At 40.4% G+C, this 17,316-nt stretch overlaps 1 protein-coding gene across 2 annotated transcripts in view; it reads right to left on the minus strand.

Moving 5' to 3' along the window:
- Positions 1 to 17,316, minus strand: part of pebp4 (phosphatidylethanolamine binding protein 4) — a 52,685-nt gene that overhangs the window by 26,708 nt on the left and 8,661 nt on the right. For both annotated transcript variants that reach the window (XM_084947567.1, XM_084947566.1), the window contains one exon: positions 2,625 to 2,723. In XM_084947567.1, the coding sequence (XP_084803693.1) occupies positions 2,625 to 2,723 (99 nt within the window). The remainder of the gene's footprint in view (positions 1 to 2,624; positions 2,724 to 17,316) is intronic.

The raw sequence follows: 17,316 nt of genomic DNA on the forward strand, positions 1-17,316 counted from the left end.
TCTTCCTGTTAAAAGGAAGTTTTTCCTTCCCACTGTCTCCAAGTGCTTGCTCACAGGAAGTTGTCTGATTGTTGAAGCAACTGATGTTGTGATTTGGTGCTATATAAATAAATTTGAATTGAACTGAGCTTTAGCAACATCAGGACTGAGCTGTATTTTCTGGTTTGAGTAAACCACACTTGGACGTGCCACAGATTTTACAGCAGGGCTTTGGACCGACACCAGCTTGTGACCCCTGAAGCTGGTTTTGTGTCTGAAACCAGAGACCTTTTATGCAGAAGGCAAATATGTTAATCGCAACAACACATTGTCATTATCTTAAGATTTCTATTGATAATCATTCCAAAAGAAAGACATCTGCTACTTGGTTGGTCCGGTCGGCCTGATGATGTTCACACTCTGATTCACAAGTATCCTTCTCAAGTGCGTCTTACACAGCAGTCACGTAATTAAAAAAAACCCTCAGCAGCATGTTTTGATAGGTGAACAGCTGAACATGCAGAGCAAGGTAAGGTGAGGAACCTATCTAAACACAAGGTACTCTAGCAGGTCTTTGCTGTGCTATCATTGTTTCTCTAATGAGACTTTGGTGGAGATATCGGTGTAAATCTGTAGCGCCTTGCTGCTCAGTCCAGCCTGACCTCACTTCATTCTCAGTTAAATTAAAGAAATGTTTTTCTTCATAACTCCGGATATGGATAAAAAACAAAAACAAAACAAAAAAACTCCACACTAATTATGGAAACATCCTCATCTAGGGCAAGATTGCATGACCTTGTGCTAATGAATATATATGAAAAGACTATGGCTGCTGCAGCTCACACCATCTGACGAGTGAGGATCAAAACACTGATCCCTTTGACATTTGAAAGCATGACCCCTGACTTCAGCTAAAGAAACTTTCCTTTCAGAGTAATCTACCATCAAACACATTGTTACAAATAACTAGTGAATGTCAAATATTAGCACACAGAACTTTTTATTTTAAATTCACATGAAACAATAATGCAGAGAATAAATTTAAAAAAAATCCTCAATCATACTTGACTGTGACTCTAGTCTTTTCTTTCTGAATTACATATACTTATGCATTCATTCAAAAATTGACCGACATTGCTGTCAAAACCGCTGAACCAAATCAAAATCCAATACATTCACATTGGCACTTCAAACAAAACTGAGATTTTATGATGTCACCTAGGCACCCTGGTCAATTAAACACCTCCCACTACAGTTGGCATCACTCAAAAGGCTCATTAACCCTTCTGACCAACCACCAGTCACAATCAGAAAAACATCCCATCACATTGGCCAATCCCTACATGGGCAACGCAGGTCAACACCCACACAAGTGACAGGAAATTGAATTGCTAGAGAAAATGTGCTCTGTCTGAGCACTTGAAAGACATTTGTTTATTCACAGCTAGTCGTGCAGCCAGGCAGACTTTATTGGCTTAAAAATAAGAAGCAAAGGTGATGCCTAATACAATTTTACAAAGTGCAAATCACTCCCTTTTTTTATATCATTGATGTATGTGAGAAATGTGAGGTAATATTCATAGATTCCTTACAGTAAGCAAAAGTGTGGTTAAATAAACCAACTCTCACCAATGAGCTCAATCACAGAACGCACAGTCTACGTCTACTGCAGGTTTTCCAGAATATACATCCCAAATACATCACATTTGGATCTTTAAATCAATGTGCCGTTTACTTCGTGTATGACCACGCCTTATAAAAACGAAATGGCAGCAGTGATACATCGCTGAAGCGTCTTTGTGTGCTTGTTTCTTAGACCACTAGTCTTAATCTACCGAGTTGATCTCCCGGTTACCGGGGGATTATAAAATGTCGGCAAACCTCTAAATATTTGAGGCAATCAACAACTCAACATGCATTTGGCGTTAGAATGCAAGAATGTGAAAACACACAAACGAACGGATAAAAAGGAGTGAAATATGAAGAGAAATAAGGGGATCGGAGCTGTGCCCATTTCGGGGGTGTAAAATATGGAGAAGTGTGGATCATTGGGGGAGCTGCTCTGCCTGGGGGAACAGATGAAGGGAGGACATTCTGCCAAGATCTCTCCACTGAAGGGGGAGCTGAGGGACTGGAGCTCTATGGGAGAAAAGAGTGTGCGCCTCGCATGCTGCTCTCCTCAATCTCGGTCTCACACGCCTGCATTGACACATCCCAGGCTCTCTGCAGCAGAGGGAAATTGCTGCTGACAGGGCCTTGCAAACTTTCACAGCCATTTAGAAAGACTTACTCCCACACTTTTGTCACAGGCATTTATTGCACAAGATACATGATATGAAAAATTAACATTTTTCAAACTTGGCATCCTTTTTTTGAACCAAGTTAGGCTTAAAAACCATTCATAATTTTTCAGCCTTACGATCGGCCCCAGTGCAGATGTAAACACTACACATGCCAAGTGAGACCCCGAGATTATGAAAATGCACAATTTTCAAGAAATTTTTTTTTTAAACAGCCACGCGCTACATCATAAATTTGTACCCCATGAGTTTCTAATCCAATAACAAACACGGCCTGTGTCACCATCACCAAAACACAAGTCTTGTTTTTCCTTAAAGCAGCGCAGTTTTTCAGTCTTAGCGTACCTGTATGTCCACGACCAACCAGTGCCTCCAGTAAGCAGATGTTGGCTCGCTGCGGTTTGGAGCATCAGGATCGACCATCACCAAGACGTACGTCTTTTTCTGCAAACAAAAGGAGATTCATATATTATTGATTTATTTAACACAGACAAAGTGTTTACCGCAGTGCCACGCACACTGTGATTGGCCCAGACGCACTTTGAGCAACAGCAGTACCTGATCCCTTCTGCTTTGTAAACAGCCATGTGCCGTTTGCACATTACGTCGCCCAAGGCTTGACAACTGGAGTTGGTTTAGATACTCAAAAACACACACTTTACTTTCTAAGCTTTACGTTACCCTATTTAATGCTGTATGAATTCTTATTCTATTTATAAAATGTATGCAGACAGCAAACAAAGCCAGAAGGGTGGGTTTTCTTCTGTGTTAACAGTCTTAATTCAGCTGCCAAGGTTAAAGTGCTCAAAGTATGAAGAAAGCTGTCCTAAAAAGGCAATGATACACATTGGAATACAGTAGCTGTGCTAATCACAAACTTATTCTTCCAACAAGTGAGCGCTGTTCCTTCACAGTTATTCTTAAAACTTCATATCATTACTGTGACATCAACAAAATGACAACGTTTTGGATCCGATACCAAATCCTCTCGTTAACATATTCACAGTAACTTTCTGCCACTTACCAAGTATCTTTATACCCCTCAATCTGTCAATGGATAAAGTGAGAGAAAAAGCATCTTAACTAACACTTGATCACAGTTATTGGACGTTGACTTGGCGGCTTAATTGCCGGAAAATCTTCATTCTGTCTGTCCCTAAAAGTTAGAGAATTATGAGAGCAGATTGAATTATTGCGAGAGCACATTTGTCATCCCTGGTCCAGTGCCCAAAATCTGCCAGACCATATGATGGGCTTTTTTTATTTTGTTCACTTCCTCTACAAACAGAGACATTAATCAAGGCTGTTTCAATCCTCGCTGTCCCCCTTACTGTATATTGTGCTTCCTACAGAGGCAATACCATAATGCTATCAGCTTTAATACACAGAGAACAGATGCATCGTTTCTTACATTCTCACGTTGGCTGCCAAATAACACTGTTGGGAAAGTCGGTGCAGGAAAACATTTTCCATGTAAACATAAATCTTACATTTCTGTTTGTTGTGTCCTATCAATACATTCGTGCAGGCCTGTGAAAATTATCCTAAGCCGATGTACTTGAATGAGATAAAGAAGTAGTCATGTATTTTTTCTGCAGATGCTCATTTTCAGAAGGATTCTCTGCCTACCTGACAAGCAGTAATAAGCGTAAACAACTAAGCCTAATAATAGGATAATACTGTAGTCTCAGTGATAGTGCCTGCAGGTAACATCCAGACACACCAGCAACAATAGAGCCTCCTCCACAGCCTGTCAAAAGTGACTCTATATCAGTGACCCCCCCGGGCAGCTTACCAACCATGACCTGTTGCCTTCTCAAGAGTTGTAATCCTCATTTGTACATATTTGCTACCAGGCAAAGAAACTGTGATAATGTAGTTACACTAATATTTAAGTCAGACCCTGATGCATTCAGAAATAACATGGTTTCTAACAACAGATGCACACACCACACACACGCGTGCACGTAGACACACACGCGTGCACACAATGACTAAAAGGGGGGGAATTTTAAGCATTTAAATTAAAAATGACCTCCAGTCACAATTACCATTGAAAGAAATTGCACTTCATTGGATATTTCACGAAGGTTACCATGGATGGAAAGACACCGAACGGGACAGGTTTAGTCTTCTGAATGGCAAATTTAGAACAACACTGAGAACATTTCACATTAATTTCCAACCGTAACAACAAAAACACCGCCTATTTATGGTGGGCACTGAATTTAAATGATTCCTGCATATATTTCTTGCTCGAATTTCTACCTGTAAGAATCTGTCGGGTCCAGCTGGCATGGGCAGCAAATAATACAAGAAGCTCCCTCCATGCTTGCACTTCACACATTGTGGCATGTACCCTTCTCTATTACGAGGACATTTTTTTTTCTCCATCTGTCAAAATCCACATTAATTACGCGCAGATATGTGCGAAAGACTCCGGGGAAAAACAGATGCATATTCTGCCATCTGAAATTATTTAGCGGCGCTCGAACAAACTAAACGTATATCAAAACATGTTTTAACGGGGGGGCTAATTGTCATAGCTGTACACTGGGAGGCACACATTTTTAAAAACATGCTAGAGTTTCTCATTAGTATTAATTATTAGTAATATCTGAGCCACGCTGATAATTTAAAATTCACTTCTGCTGCTTATGATATCTATGACTGGTGACGGTTCATTTTCTATATTTTGGACAACACAAAAATTTGCATAGTGTTTAAGTATTCAGTTTCTTCCATATACTTAGCTTATACTTATAATTAGACTTTGCACAAAGGTGAGAGGTCAGCAACCCACTCGGTTATTCTTTGTAATGGGTACAGGCCTTGAAAAATGTCACAATATTCTCAGAGCTAAAGAAAGCAGAAGTGAAATCTGAAGAGGTGTTGGCCACAGACCACAGAGCTCCGTCAGGCCATTATACAAGTGGAGATGTGAGGGCCCCGGGTGCAAGCTGGAGGCGGGAAAAGATTGAGCTTGCATTCTCTTGGGATTAACCTCCCACTGCCTGCTGTGATCGCAGCAAAACGGCCCATTGAGACCACACCTTGGATGCCAGGGGGGTGCAATGGACCCTGAAGTCAACTGGGCACCTCGTTAATGGCTACTGGTCAGTTGCAGAAAGGAAAGGGAGGGGTGCTGAATAATATACAAATTCTATGCCTCTTTGTGATTTTATGTAATAGGAGTGTACAGGTGATATTTGTTAAATTACATGTATGCCAATAGCATCGAATGGATATAGTATTTGCAAAGCAGGAGACGTCAAAGAACAAAGGCAGAGGAAATCTGGTGTCTCTCTGGATGCATACTGTATTACCTTTGAGTGAACTCTGCTGGGGATGAGAATCAGAAAGGATGGGTAATCGCTGCTCTCGTAGAGCCTGCCTGGGCTATCGAGCCCAGTTCTGCTAACTGATGACACCACGGAGGGCGAGAGTAAGTTAGCGAGAGGGAGGGAGGAAGGAGAGGCCCCTCTGTGAGTTTACAAGTTCATGCTTTATCCCTGACCCAATCCCAAACTGTGTCGTCCGTGCAGCTGCCTATTAATACATCCTTCGCTTTATCCTCCCAGCTCTTCGTTTCCTTCAGCCTCTGCGCACAGAACCTGTAACGTTTCATTAAATGGTCAACAGTGCTCACTGCTCGACCCCGAGCAAAGCAATGCATCGATCCCAAATCCTTGTTTAAGCAGCAAAAACACTTGAACTCATTTGGTAATTAACAGGTATCTGTGTTGTGATTAAGAGACGGTGATGGCTTAACAACCATCGACTGCAGCTTATAACGAGGTTCAAAGATCATTCTGTAAATACAGAAAAACAGGAACTGTAGAACACGACTGCAGAAGTAAATTTATCAGAGGGCAGAGAAAATGAGTCTCCACCTAATCAGCTGTTCTGTTCTTTGTACAACCAAACAAGATTAATGGCATTTTACTTACTAACAATGTGTATAAAACCATATCAAGTGAAGTCACAGAGAAAAGTTGAGTGGACTTTTACATTAGGGACACTGAGATAAGGTCTCCTTATAGAATCATGATAGCAGGGAGAGGGACAGACGGGTGAATGATGGGGAAGGTTAACAGTGGTAAGACTGTTGGGGTCAGAAGATGAGGTTCATACTGGTGACGAAGAGGTCAGAGGTCAGCCAGGCAGAAGTAATTGGATCCTTACCAGAAATATGTGGGACATACAGCCAAAGATTAGATGGAAAAGGAGCGCTGCAGCATTCACCTAGAGGTCACTGACCTTACAGGTAAGGAGGCCCCTCATCGTCATTAACAGCAGCCCATCCCCCAATGCTCATCGGCAGAAGCTTGGGAACCTCATTTTCCTCACTGCTAGCAGCGTTTTAAAACCCTCTTCATAGTCAGCCATAGAGAGCACGCTGGTAATCTGCACCACAGGAATTGGGTGAGAGACAAAGAACATCAAACGATATCTTTTTTTTGCAGCGATTAAACGGTCTTGTCATGTCTACAGAGACTCTAGGACCACTTTTATAGTTCACTTAAGGGAATGAGGTTGTTGAGCTGAATTATGGGTAATGTAGTATCCCAATGTTTTTTTTGTTTGTTTGTTTTTTAAAATACAGACAATATATTTCCTTATGCGGCCTAAAATATCTGTCTGCCAGCTCTGGGCTGAACATGGTTCTCCAATGGCAGCTCCGTACCAGACCATAGGAAGCTAATGACTGCCCGTCTACCTGCAAAGAGTACCTGTTGCCAGGCAGTGTCCAAAGTGTGTGATACGTGGTTTGGTACTTCAGCCAGACATGGAGAGGAGCGAAGTTAGAAAAATGAAAAGTGTCCACTGCAGCAACTGTTTGTAGTCTTTAAAAGATTCTTCATTCATCCATCCAATTAAATCCAAATCACAACAGTCCCCTTAAGGTACTTTATATTATAAAGGAACAAACCTCCAATAAAAACCCCAACAATCAGATGACCCCCTATGAGCAAGCACTTGGCGACAGCGGGAAAGACAAACTCCTTTTTACCAGGAAGAAACCTTCACCAGAAATAGGCTCAATGAGGGGAAGCCATCTGCCCAGACTGGTGGTGGCCGAGGGAGGAAGACAGGACAAAAGACACACTTTAGAAGAGAGCCAGAGCTTAATAAGAACTATTGATTAAATACATAGTGTTGTGTAAACACACGGTGAGTGAAGAAGAAATACTCAGTGCATAGGCCCTATTGCAAGTCTGCAGCGTAACTAAGGGAAGGTTTAGGGTCACTTGATCCAGCCCTATCTATAATGAGCATGTCAAATCACCTCTTTTTCTGATTTATTAAAGCAGAGAAGAAGTTGTGAAATGCCACTTTCAGAATCAGAACTGGGTCTGGTTTTAAGGGGACCAACATCAGACGTGTTGACATTATAACAGAAACAGTGTTGTTAAAAAAAACAAAACATAACTATAACACAAACAAAGTTCATCACTTAGCTTTTTGCATGTGCTTTGAATATTCTCCTTAAACTATTACAAACAGTTATAAATAGTATAAATTCTCTGACTCACACTTGAAACTGACCTTTAAAGTCAGAGTTTCTACTTAAAAAACATTTGGTCATTTTGCTCTAATAACCTTTAGTACATATTTACTATATGCACGCAGGTCATGTTTTTTTAATAAAACATTTGCACTATAAGATATTATTTACACTTTAAGATATTTATGCTCCATTTACATCCTTGGCTCCTCCACTAGTGTCTCGATCGTAGAATCCAGAGCATGATGAAACTAGACTAAGACAGAAAACCACTTCCTAAAATACAGCTTTATATCTCTACATGAGGTCATAAAACCCACAAGGTTCTTTTTAGATTACATCTAAACATAACCTAAAAAAAACAAGACCTTTGCATGTTTAGACACAGAAAGTTCTTGGTTTAAGGTTAGGGAAATTTTAAGGTTGTGACTAAATACCTTACAGGGGTATGAACAGAACTAAAATATTGTCTCAGCATGCTGCATTTTAATTTAATGTTTCTTTTTTGCCTCACTGTAAATGCTCACATTATGAACCCACACATGAACGTGGGGTTTAAATAAGTCTTAAGTTAGTAACTTTAACTACCAGATATCTTAGGTACACAAAGTCAGCAACACATAAAGTCAATGCTTTGCCATTTAGAAGTAACCTGAGTCCTAACACTATTATAAACTCTGATACTGGTAATAGTTTACCACTCACATGGTTTATTGGCACAAATAAAGAATGCAAAGAGAACACCAATAGTTCTCTGTGTGTTCTTAAACGCCTCACACAGTGCGGGCTGCTCACTACCTCCAAACCTTCCTATTTTTAACTCAGCCTCCTCCCACACAGGAATGGAGTGTGAAGTGGCTTATAAATCCACACTTCGAGGAGCCACATGGTCAAAGCAAAGTCACATGTGGCTACAAACGCAGATTCTAGGCCTAAAGACAACATAGCTACTAGATGCCCGCTAAGTAGCTAAACAGATGAGTGAGCGAGCTATGAGGAGGTTGCAGTTCAAGGAGACTGAGCGGAATATGAAACACAAGTTTACATAATTGCATAATCACGTTTTCTGTTTGAACATACAAATATGCTAATATGGTATATTTGAATCTAATTAGCACACGGCGCAAGGCAATACGAGACAATGCAATTACAGTCATAGCCCATAGTCCACCTAATAAATGTTACTACAGTGTGTGTTGTTCAAGAGTCCTGAACAATGTGCATTATTTCAGCCTCCAAAACCACAAATGAGCAGCTCTTGGATAAACTCTGGAAATTTTTAAATTCAGCCTAGCCTGAACTTTGTTTATAAAGCCTTGCACTTCTGGTGTGAACTTTGTAACTACTATGAAGCCATAGCTAACAGTAAGATAGTTCACAGTCTGATTGAAGCTTGAGGGGGTGAAGGAATTAGTAGCAGCCTAGGGAACCATTTCTGCATTTCTCTCAACACTGAAGACTTCTTTCACCGCACCATGCTTGCGAACACAGCCGTGCTCATGTTAAGCTTATTAGTCACCCTGGATGCGATCTTGCTAGCTGAGGCTTTCAACACTTTCTACTGGTGGTTTTACACACATACACCTACTCACTGTCATGAAAGCATTTCTGCAAATGCACATGCTCAGACACAGCAACAACCACTAACAGGTATTCTGAAGAAACATGGGGCCAGGTGCTTGGATTCGAGCATGAGATCCAACTAGTGCTAAATGAGGCAAGAGGGAAATATTTCTGTCATGTAGTTTGGCTGCCAAGAACACAGCGCAGTCAAACGGGGCGAATTACCTCACTGGACTCATATCCGTAATTAATCTGTCAAGCATGTCGCACGCTGAGAGTCAGATCTATTTTACCAGCAAGTGCTGCCTGAGAAAGTTAAAGGTGAGCACACTGTAATTATTTCTCCTGGATTTGGAAATCTAAATCAAGCACTTTAAGGTAATTGGTGGATGAAAAGTAAAACAATGCAGATCTATTTTGGATTTGCTAATAGTGTAAACGCAACCCAAAAACAGCAGGTTTGCACACATGATGTGAGATTTCAATTCTATAAATAATTAAAGCTCTTATTTAATCTTTATTTTAACAATCAAGTTTATCCTGGTAGGCACATTTTATTTATTTTAATGTTTGGGAGGAGATGGGGGGGGAAAAATAATTAACATTACTGTTTTTGTTTTAACAGAACAATTGTTTTGGTCTCCCGTCATCTAACGCCACATGTTCAAGTTCTCAAGACAGGCTATTAATTGCGCATCGTGGTGGTAAAATAAATTGTAAGGGTTACAACGGTTACACTTCATGATGAACCATCATGCAGCAGACAAGAGTCTGAAGATGTTGGGAAACATGCTGCCTTGAAGGGAGACTAGTTGTAAGCACTCTGACACCCCATTCCTATTTGGCCATCGGAGCTGTTAAAGGTGTCAGGGCTGTTCACAGGCACTGCATGTTTCACCAGCCAAGATGGCTTCCACATTTTTTCTATCATGATTAATTATGGTTTCTGATGGTAGTACAGTGAGAAAGTGTAAATTATTCCCACATTTTCTTGTGCCCTCCGTTCAGTCACTGTTGTGTAGGAAGATGCTATTGACGCCATTCATGGATGGCGACCAAAAGGCATCTACATGGGGTGGCAAACTCTTGTGCCTATTAAGGGGTGGAAGTGGTGGTGGTGGTGGTGGTGGGGTGCTTGGCGTGTGGGCTGAACCTAGTCCAGACTGCCAGTTGACAGGGCTGGATTTTCCAGTATGGAAGAGTCTTGTTTCAGTGGGCGAAGCTGGGTGTTGGGAGACTGGGAGAGAGGACTGCCCAGGGCTTGGAAGCTTGAAACTGAATATTTCAAACAGACAAGCACCGTCTGTGTTCCAGTGTCACCAGCCCACCCGTCTGACAATCAGGTCCATGTCATCATGGGCTCTGAGTAATTCAGGGAGCACTCATATCACCTTAGAAGATATGGTGATTTCAGACGTCAGAGCAGTCAGCGGCAGAAATAGCACCGAATGGTATTCAGCACGAAGTATGGAAGACAGTAAAGTACAGTAAAAATGTTCACCTACAGGCAAAAGCGTTAAAACCACAGAACAGCAAAAGCTTGGTGAAATGCAACCACAATGCTGTGCTTTGCTTTGAATCCTTAAGAAAATGCACAATGTAGTCTTCAAACACACACACACACACACATACATACATCATCCGTACCCAGCACAGAAAATCCTTAGTTTTGGAGAACTGGTTGAAATAAAATAATTCGTCTGACAGATCATTTTGTGCGTGCTGATATATTTAGTGCTGTCAGAGAGGACATCACAGAGAATGGCACTTACATCACAATGCAAAAACTGTTATCAGAGGAGGTACAGGTTTATGGTTCAAGGGCTCGTCCATTCATAGAGAACAAGCTCAGCCTCTCTGCCTGACACACTGATAAAGACAGCACAAATAAAACAGCTCCACAGCTCCATCTTTGCCTCTCCCCAAGGGAATAATATATCACCCATCTGAATGTGGCACATATTGAATCATTTCCAGCGTTGATGATTCATTTGAATAAATCAGCCTTTTTTATTTTGCCAACTTGAACTGATAGTGAAATAAGGAAAACTGAAGTAACATTGTTAGATGTGAGGAAGGACAGGTGTTAGAGTGTTCTATAGGACTGGTAATCCTAATCCCCTTTCAAGCAACAATTAATGACTACAGCAATAATCTCCGCATATATGTTCCTGCAATTCCTTTTTAACTGTCAACCATAACCTGCCTAGCTCACATAGACGAAATCCAGGGGGATATGTCGCTGCAGGCAGATAGGATCTTATCCTGGATTTGCATAGATAAATGCACAGCAATAACTTGTGCAGGGACAGATATGGTTTTGACCTGCGATGTGTCATCCATCTGACCATGCACTATTGACCGAACCTGCTCTCGGGAGTTTCGAAAGAAACCGCTGGGCCGGAAAAAGAGGTCCGCATGTTATCTGCATTAATTCTTAACAAATATCAAATATTTAAAGTGGAAAGAAAAATTAAATATGGAAGCTTCACAAACAAAAACTTTCAATGTCTTCCACAAAAAAAGCTACGGATACACAGGATCAGCCTATCGGCAAATATGAAAAATCAGCAGCTTGTGCAATGAAAGGGTTATATCCGTATTCAAGCTAAGAGACATACTCTAACATACACAGACACAAATCCTGTTGAGCTGAGCTGAGCAGAGATACCCTACCAGCCCTCCAAGGCACAATTAGGATTTCACGGGGGGAAGAAATCTACATTCCTGCACACATGAAAAAAGTCCTTTCTCCCTCCTCACAACAATATCAACTTTTTACTCAAGGAAAAACCTGAAGCACCACTCGATAGGATTTGGATAAAGAAATATAAAAAAAAAAACAAAGCCAGGAAAAAAAATATCTAAATTTAAGCTGCAGTTGTTAAAAAAAAAAATTATGGTTGAGGAAAATCCAGTCCTAAGCCTCCCAGTTCCAATCAATTTCTTCTATTCTGCGTGCTATGAAAAGAAGCTACCACTCATAGTTTGTTTGAAGTGGAGCTTTGCTACGTTCAGCAACATTTATCTGGATACCCTCAACGCATGATTTTAACACCTGTCAGACATTTAGTCCAAGTACAAGAGGTCAAGTAGCTGTTTGAATATGAAAAGAGATAAACCAAAACAATACATTCCATTCCACGAGCCACAATCCTCATAAGTGCACACATTCACGGGAACACAGTCAAGTCATTAGGACAGGAACATACAGCATGTTCTCTGTGAGAGTCTCAATGATCACTGTCTGTTGCGTCTTTCCTGTCCAGTAATATCTGTCAGGAACCTACATAAAAATTATATTGTTTCGTAAGCAGCAAATGCATTTCCTGAAACCTATATCTGCATGTTAAATGTAACAACACAGTTCAGAGTTCTTCTTCTTTTGGGAAAAGAAAACATTTATAATGAGTCATCAGTGTTTTATTACAATCTAGATCATTAGTTTCATTGTAAATGATCCATTATTCATCGACATAACAACACTATTACGCTCTCTTCATGCCGTGTTGTATATGATCTGGAATTGTGCTCTGAAATCAAATCTCTACATAAATGCATACAATTTAAGAGATTAGAGTTATAACAGTTATTATACTCATAACTGATGTGTCATTATCACAAATAAGTCGGCAACTAGTCTCATAAGTTATTTGTAGGGCTGTTTGATATAACGAGATATATCGGATGACGATATAAAAACGTCTATCGTTTCATTTTACGCTATCGTTTGTTTCGTGGTGTCACAAAATAAACTCTTTACGACAATATTTTTTCATCGTTTTGATGGTCACTGTAGTGGCTATATTAATTTCTTAAAGTTCTCTCTTTCTCTTATATTTAATATAACCACACTACTGACGGACAGGCGACTGTTTTTATGCGTTGTTGTTAGCAACAACCACGGTAACACCATCGCGTGTCCGCTTGTTTATGTTCCACATAAACCTTTCACAATAAAGCTCAAGATCCTGTTGAGACTTTTCAAAATAAACTGAATCACGTGAAAGAGCAGATTTTTACGGACGAGAATTTAAAAAGAGCCCCCAGGTGCTAAAAAATAAACCTTAGAGTCAAACGTTAGAACAGGCTTTTCCCCACAGCACACCGTGTAATAAATACTCACAAAGAAAACGGCGGCCTTTACAACCTATGTCTAAAAATGTATAGTTTCATGCATCGGTTAAAACACTCGACTCCAGCTACATGATGCACAGCTGGAAACACTTCCCGCAAGTCGAGCTGCCCGAAAGTCACAGAATTTACAAAAATGTTACATTTTTGTGATTTATATCGTTATCAGACGATAGAATTCTTATATCGGGATATGAGATTTTGGTCATATCGCACAGCCCTAGTTCTTTGAGTCATTTTTCAAGCTAATCTACCCAAACTAGTCAAGATTCTGTTTCTCAGGAGAAAGTATTTGCCGCATTGATTTACGTGATGTCCAAATAACCCAGTTTGTCTGTCTGTTTGTTAACAGTCAAGCAGTCCAGTTTTCAAGATGCCATGTTTACATTTTGTGAGATGGTAGACACCAATAACAGCTTGAGCTGATTTAATTTTGGTGACAATCGGGTCATGGTTAAGGTCACGCCCTTTTGGGAGTTGTGCTCTCTGAGTGCTCTTGTTACAAAATATTTCGTGCCATGTATGTGTGACAAACAACACCTTTTTTTATGTGTCGTCACTCTAAAACGACACACGTAAAGGTGAAACCACACAGGCCATGAGTGACCTGTTTTTTTACCCTGTATGCAGCTATGTGGTATCAGGTCAGCTACACTGCACCATAAAGGAGAACTTTAATATTCCCTCAACAGTAACACTTAAAGGTTTTGTGGTCAAAGCTTCGCATTTATCCGTTCATTTTTTCCCTTCCCCTCACCCAGTTGCGGCAGTGGGCTCTCCCTCTGCTGGAGGTTTCTTCCCGTTAAAAGGGAGTTTTTCCTTCCCGCTGTCACCAAGTGCTTGCTCATAAGGGCTCATCCTATTATTGGGGTTTTCTTTCTGTATTATTGTAGGTTTTTACCTTACATATAAAGCACCTTGAGGTGACTGTTGTTGTGATTTGGTGCTATATAAATAAAATTCAACTGAATTGCATTCCTAACGCGTCACTTCAAAAATAGTACAAGTACCGTGAGAAAGTATAAGCCCCTTCCTGATTTCTTGTTTTTTTTGCATATTAGTCATACTTAATGTTTCAGATCATCAAACAAATTTTAATATTGGTCAAAGATAACTCGTGTGAATACAAAATGCCATTTTTAAATGATGATTTCATTCATTAAAGGAAAAAACCTATTCAAACCCATCCGGTCCCATCTGAATTTAACCACATCTTTAAAAAAAAAAAAATGTTGACCACAATGTCACATTTAACTTTGACACACATTAAGCTAAATACCACGATGACAATGGATGGTCAAAGACTTCAGCTACAATGAATATCTCCAAGTGTAAACACTTAGCTCTCCTGATGAGATCTGGCAACACTAATGCCCTCAGGCACATCCATAGAGCATTATGCCAAGTAAGGACATTAGCAATACTCAAGTTTGACCAGGACCTTTTAGTTGGCCGGCTTGTTAAGTGGTGTTTTAAGGAAAAAACACATTTTAACTGTCACAACTGATTCTCAGATTTGTGTCGCGTCTGAAGAAAAGGTTAAGCACATCATCTATCTGAAAATGCCCAAATCTGCAGTCAGGCATAAACTTGGCACCCAGATATATCATGCCATCACTACGCTTCGGTTTTCTCATTATCCATACCTCTTATGACATTCACAGAAAGAAACAAAGCATCCTGCCAACACCTACTCTGTGAGAGAGCTCTTTCAGTTCAGCTCAAAAGCTGAGAGCTCCAAACCTCCACACCACAGTGTGGGCAGTGCTGGCAGAGCCATGTGCCTAAGAACACTGACTGAGTGCAACAGTTGGACTAATAACAGAACAAAAAAATAAAAGTAAAATGGACGCACAGCGGGGACAGCCACAGCTCCACAGATGAGAAGCAGGTCGACTTCTGCCCACCTCCCTCTTTATGAGGAGCGGAAGGTGTCCACAATGCTTCTGAGGTCTTAGAGCCATGAGGGGCGGTGAGCTTGCAGCTTCAGCCACTTCAGGGTAAAGCAAATCACTTTAATATGTTAAGAAGATTAAGCTGGATAAATGTCTAGATACATTTTTTGAAAAGCCACGTAAATCTCTAGTGTTTTTATTTGGGGAGGGGCGGCATGTGAGTCAGTTGAGACGATCAACACAAACCCACCAAAACGCAACGCCATTGGGTGGAAAAAATTGGGCTTATTTGAGATTTTGCATTTTAAGCTTCTTGAATCTAAGACCATCCCACCTCTTTCTTATTATTTTTAACACCAACCTTTGGGACAACAAAACTAGGAAAGGGGGGGAGAGGAAAAAAAAACAAAAAACACTGGTCACAGTTTCATGTGCTCTCTCGGCTTAGGCTCAGCCGTCTTATCTTGCTTATGCTGATTTTATAGCTTTAATTGCGCAGGTCAATGTTTTCCTTGAGACTGTTAATCTGCTGATAGCATGTAGAAAAAGAAATGCACAACAAAACTGAAAAAACAAAGGTTAAAGTTCAAGTTCTTTAAAATGTAGGCAGCTGAAGGCCTTTTCAGGATCGGTTTTCAGGTAAATCATTAAAGTCACATTGATTAATTGAAGCGAGTGCATACTAAATGTGGGACGGATGACTGACTTTCTTTGCTATCTTAAGAATTAGCAGTCTGAGGGTGTCCGCCTGTCAGCTCGCTGTGTTAGAAACATTGAGTGTGAAAATGAAAGGGAGAAATGGAACAAATAATGTAAAGGGATTAACAAATCATTTGCATAACATTTTCTCTGCTTCCAAACTACAGGGTAAGGAAATTGACATGGAAGACAGTTTTATCATTCCCTCAGATCAATCGACGCGCCAATGGACCTGACTGCAACGACAGCGAGCAGCCTTCTAATGTCAAACGCATCCTAACTTACCTCAAAAAGCAGTGAAAAAAAAGGAAAGTGTAACTAAACAAGTGGGGAGAAACGAGAGACACTAGAAGAACATTTTCCAAAAAACTTAAATAGAGTGTGTCTTTGAAAAGATACTTTGCCTGAGCCAAACATGTATTAACCTGTTTTTTTTTTTCTTCTTACACTCTTTCTCCCCATCTCGAGTTTAAGACAATAAGACCACTGGGGAGATGAAGGGGATGGCATTATGGAGAGTTAAGCATTATGAGCAGCCCTGAAGCTGTTCTTAAAGAAGGTGAATCAGAGGATTGGGACACAACTGTAACTAAACCCCTGTGCCGGACCACAAATGAGAAGCACAAAACATTTTGGGCAAAATGCCACTAAGCCAAGCTTCTGGGTCTTAAGTAAACTTCACTTGATCACTTATAACTTTGCGATTACTTAGTCGTAAAACAAAAGAAGCTGTCCAAGAAAAGGGGGGGAGTCAATTACCTCAGTTTCACACATAGGCACCTCAGTAAATCTGTCTGGAAAGTTTCAAGTCTCTAGTTACCCTTTTTATATTTAAGACGCAATATTCTACGACTAAGTATCCAAAGGAAACTTTCTAGTTTATTCTACCTCCGCTTTTTTTTTTCCCCCCCAGCTGGACAGAACACATTAAGGAAAATGTGCAAGTTTCTCACTGTGTCAAAGCACAACCGAGTCGTCTGCAGATCTTACAGTGATTCTCTGGCAAATGTTAGGTTTCTGTGGCTCATATAAATAGAAATTTAATCTTGTATGTTTGTCTAAGTATCCACAGCAGACGCACTTCCCATGCAGATTATGAATCTCTGAACAGATCTCGCAGTCAATGTATATGAACCAACGAGAGAGCGAGAGAGAGAGTTTCTGTGTGAATATTGAATAATAATGAGGCAGCACAGGTTCAGGTGGTATTTTTATTAAAGACCTGCTGTTTCGCTAA

Source organism: Perissodus microlepis, chromosome 12, assembly GCF_051167445.1.
Source record: "Perissodus microlepis isolate ML-2025 ecotype Zambia chromosome 12, ASM5116744v1, whole genome shotgun sequence".
Lineage (NCBI taxonomy): Eukaryota > Metazoa > Chordata > Actinopteri > Cichliformes > Cichlidae > Perissodus > Perissodus microlepis.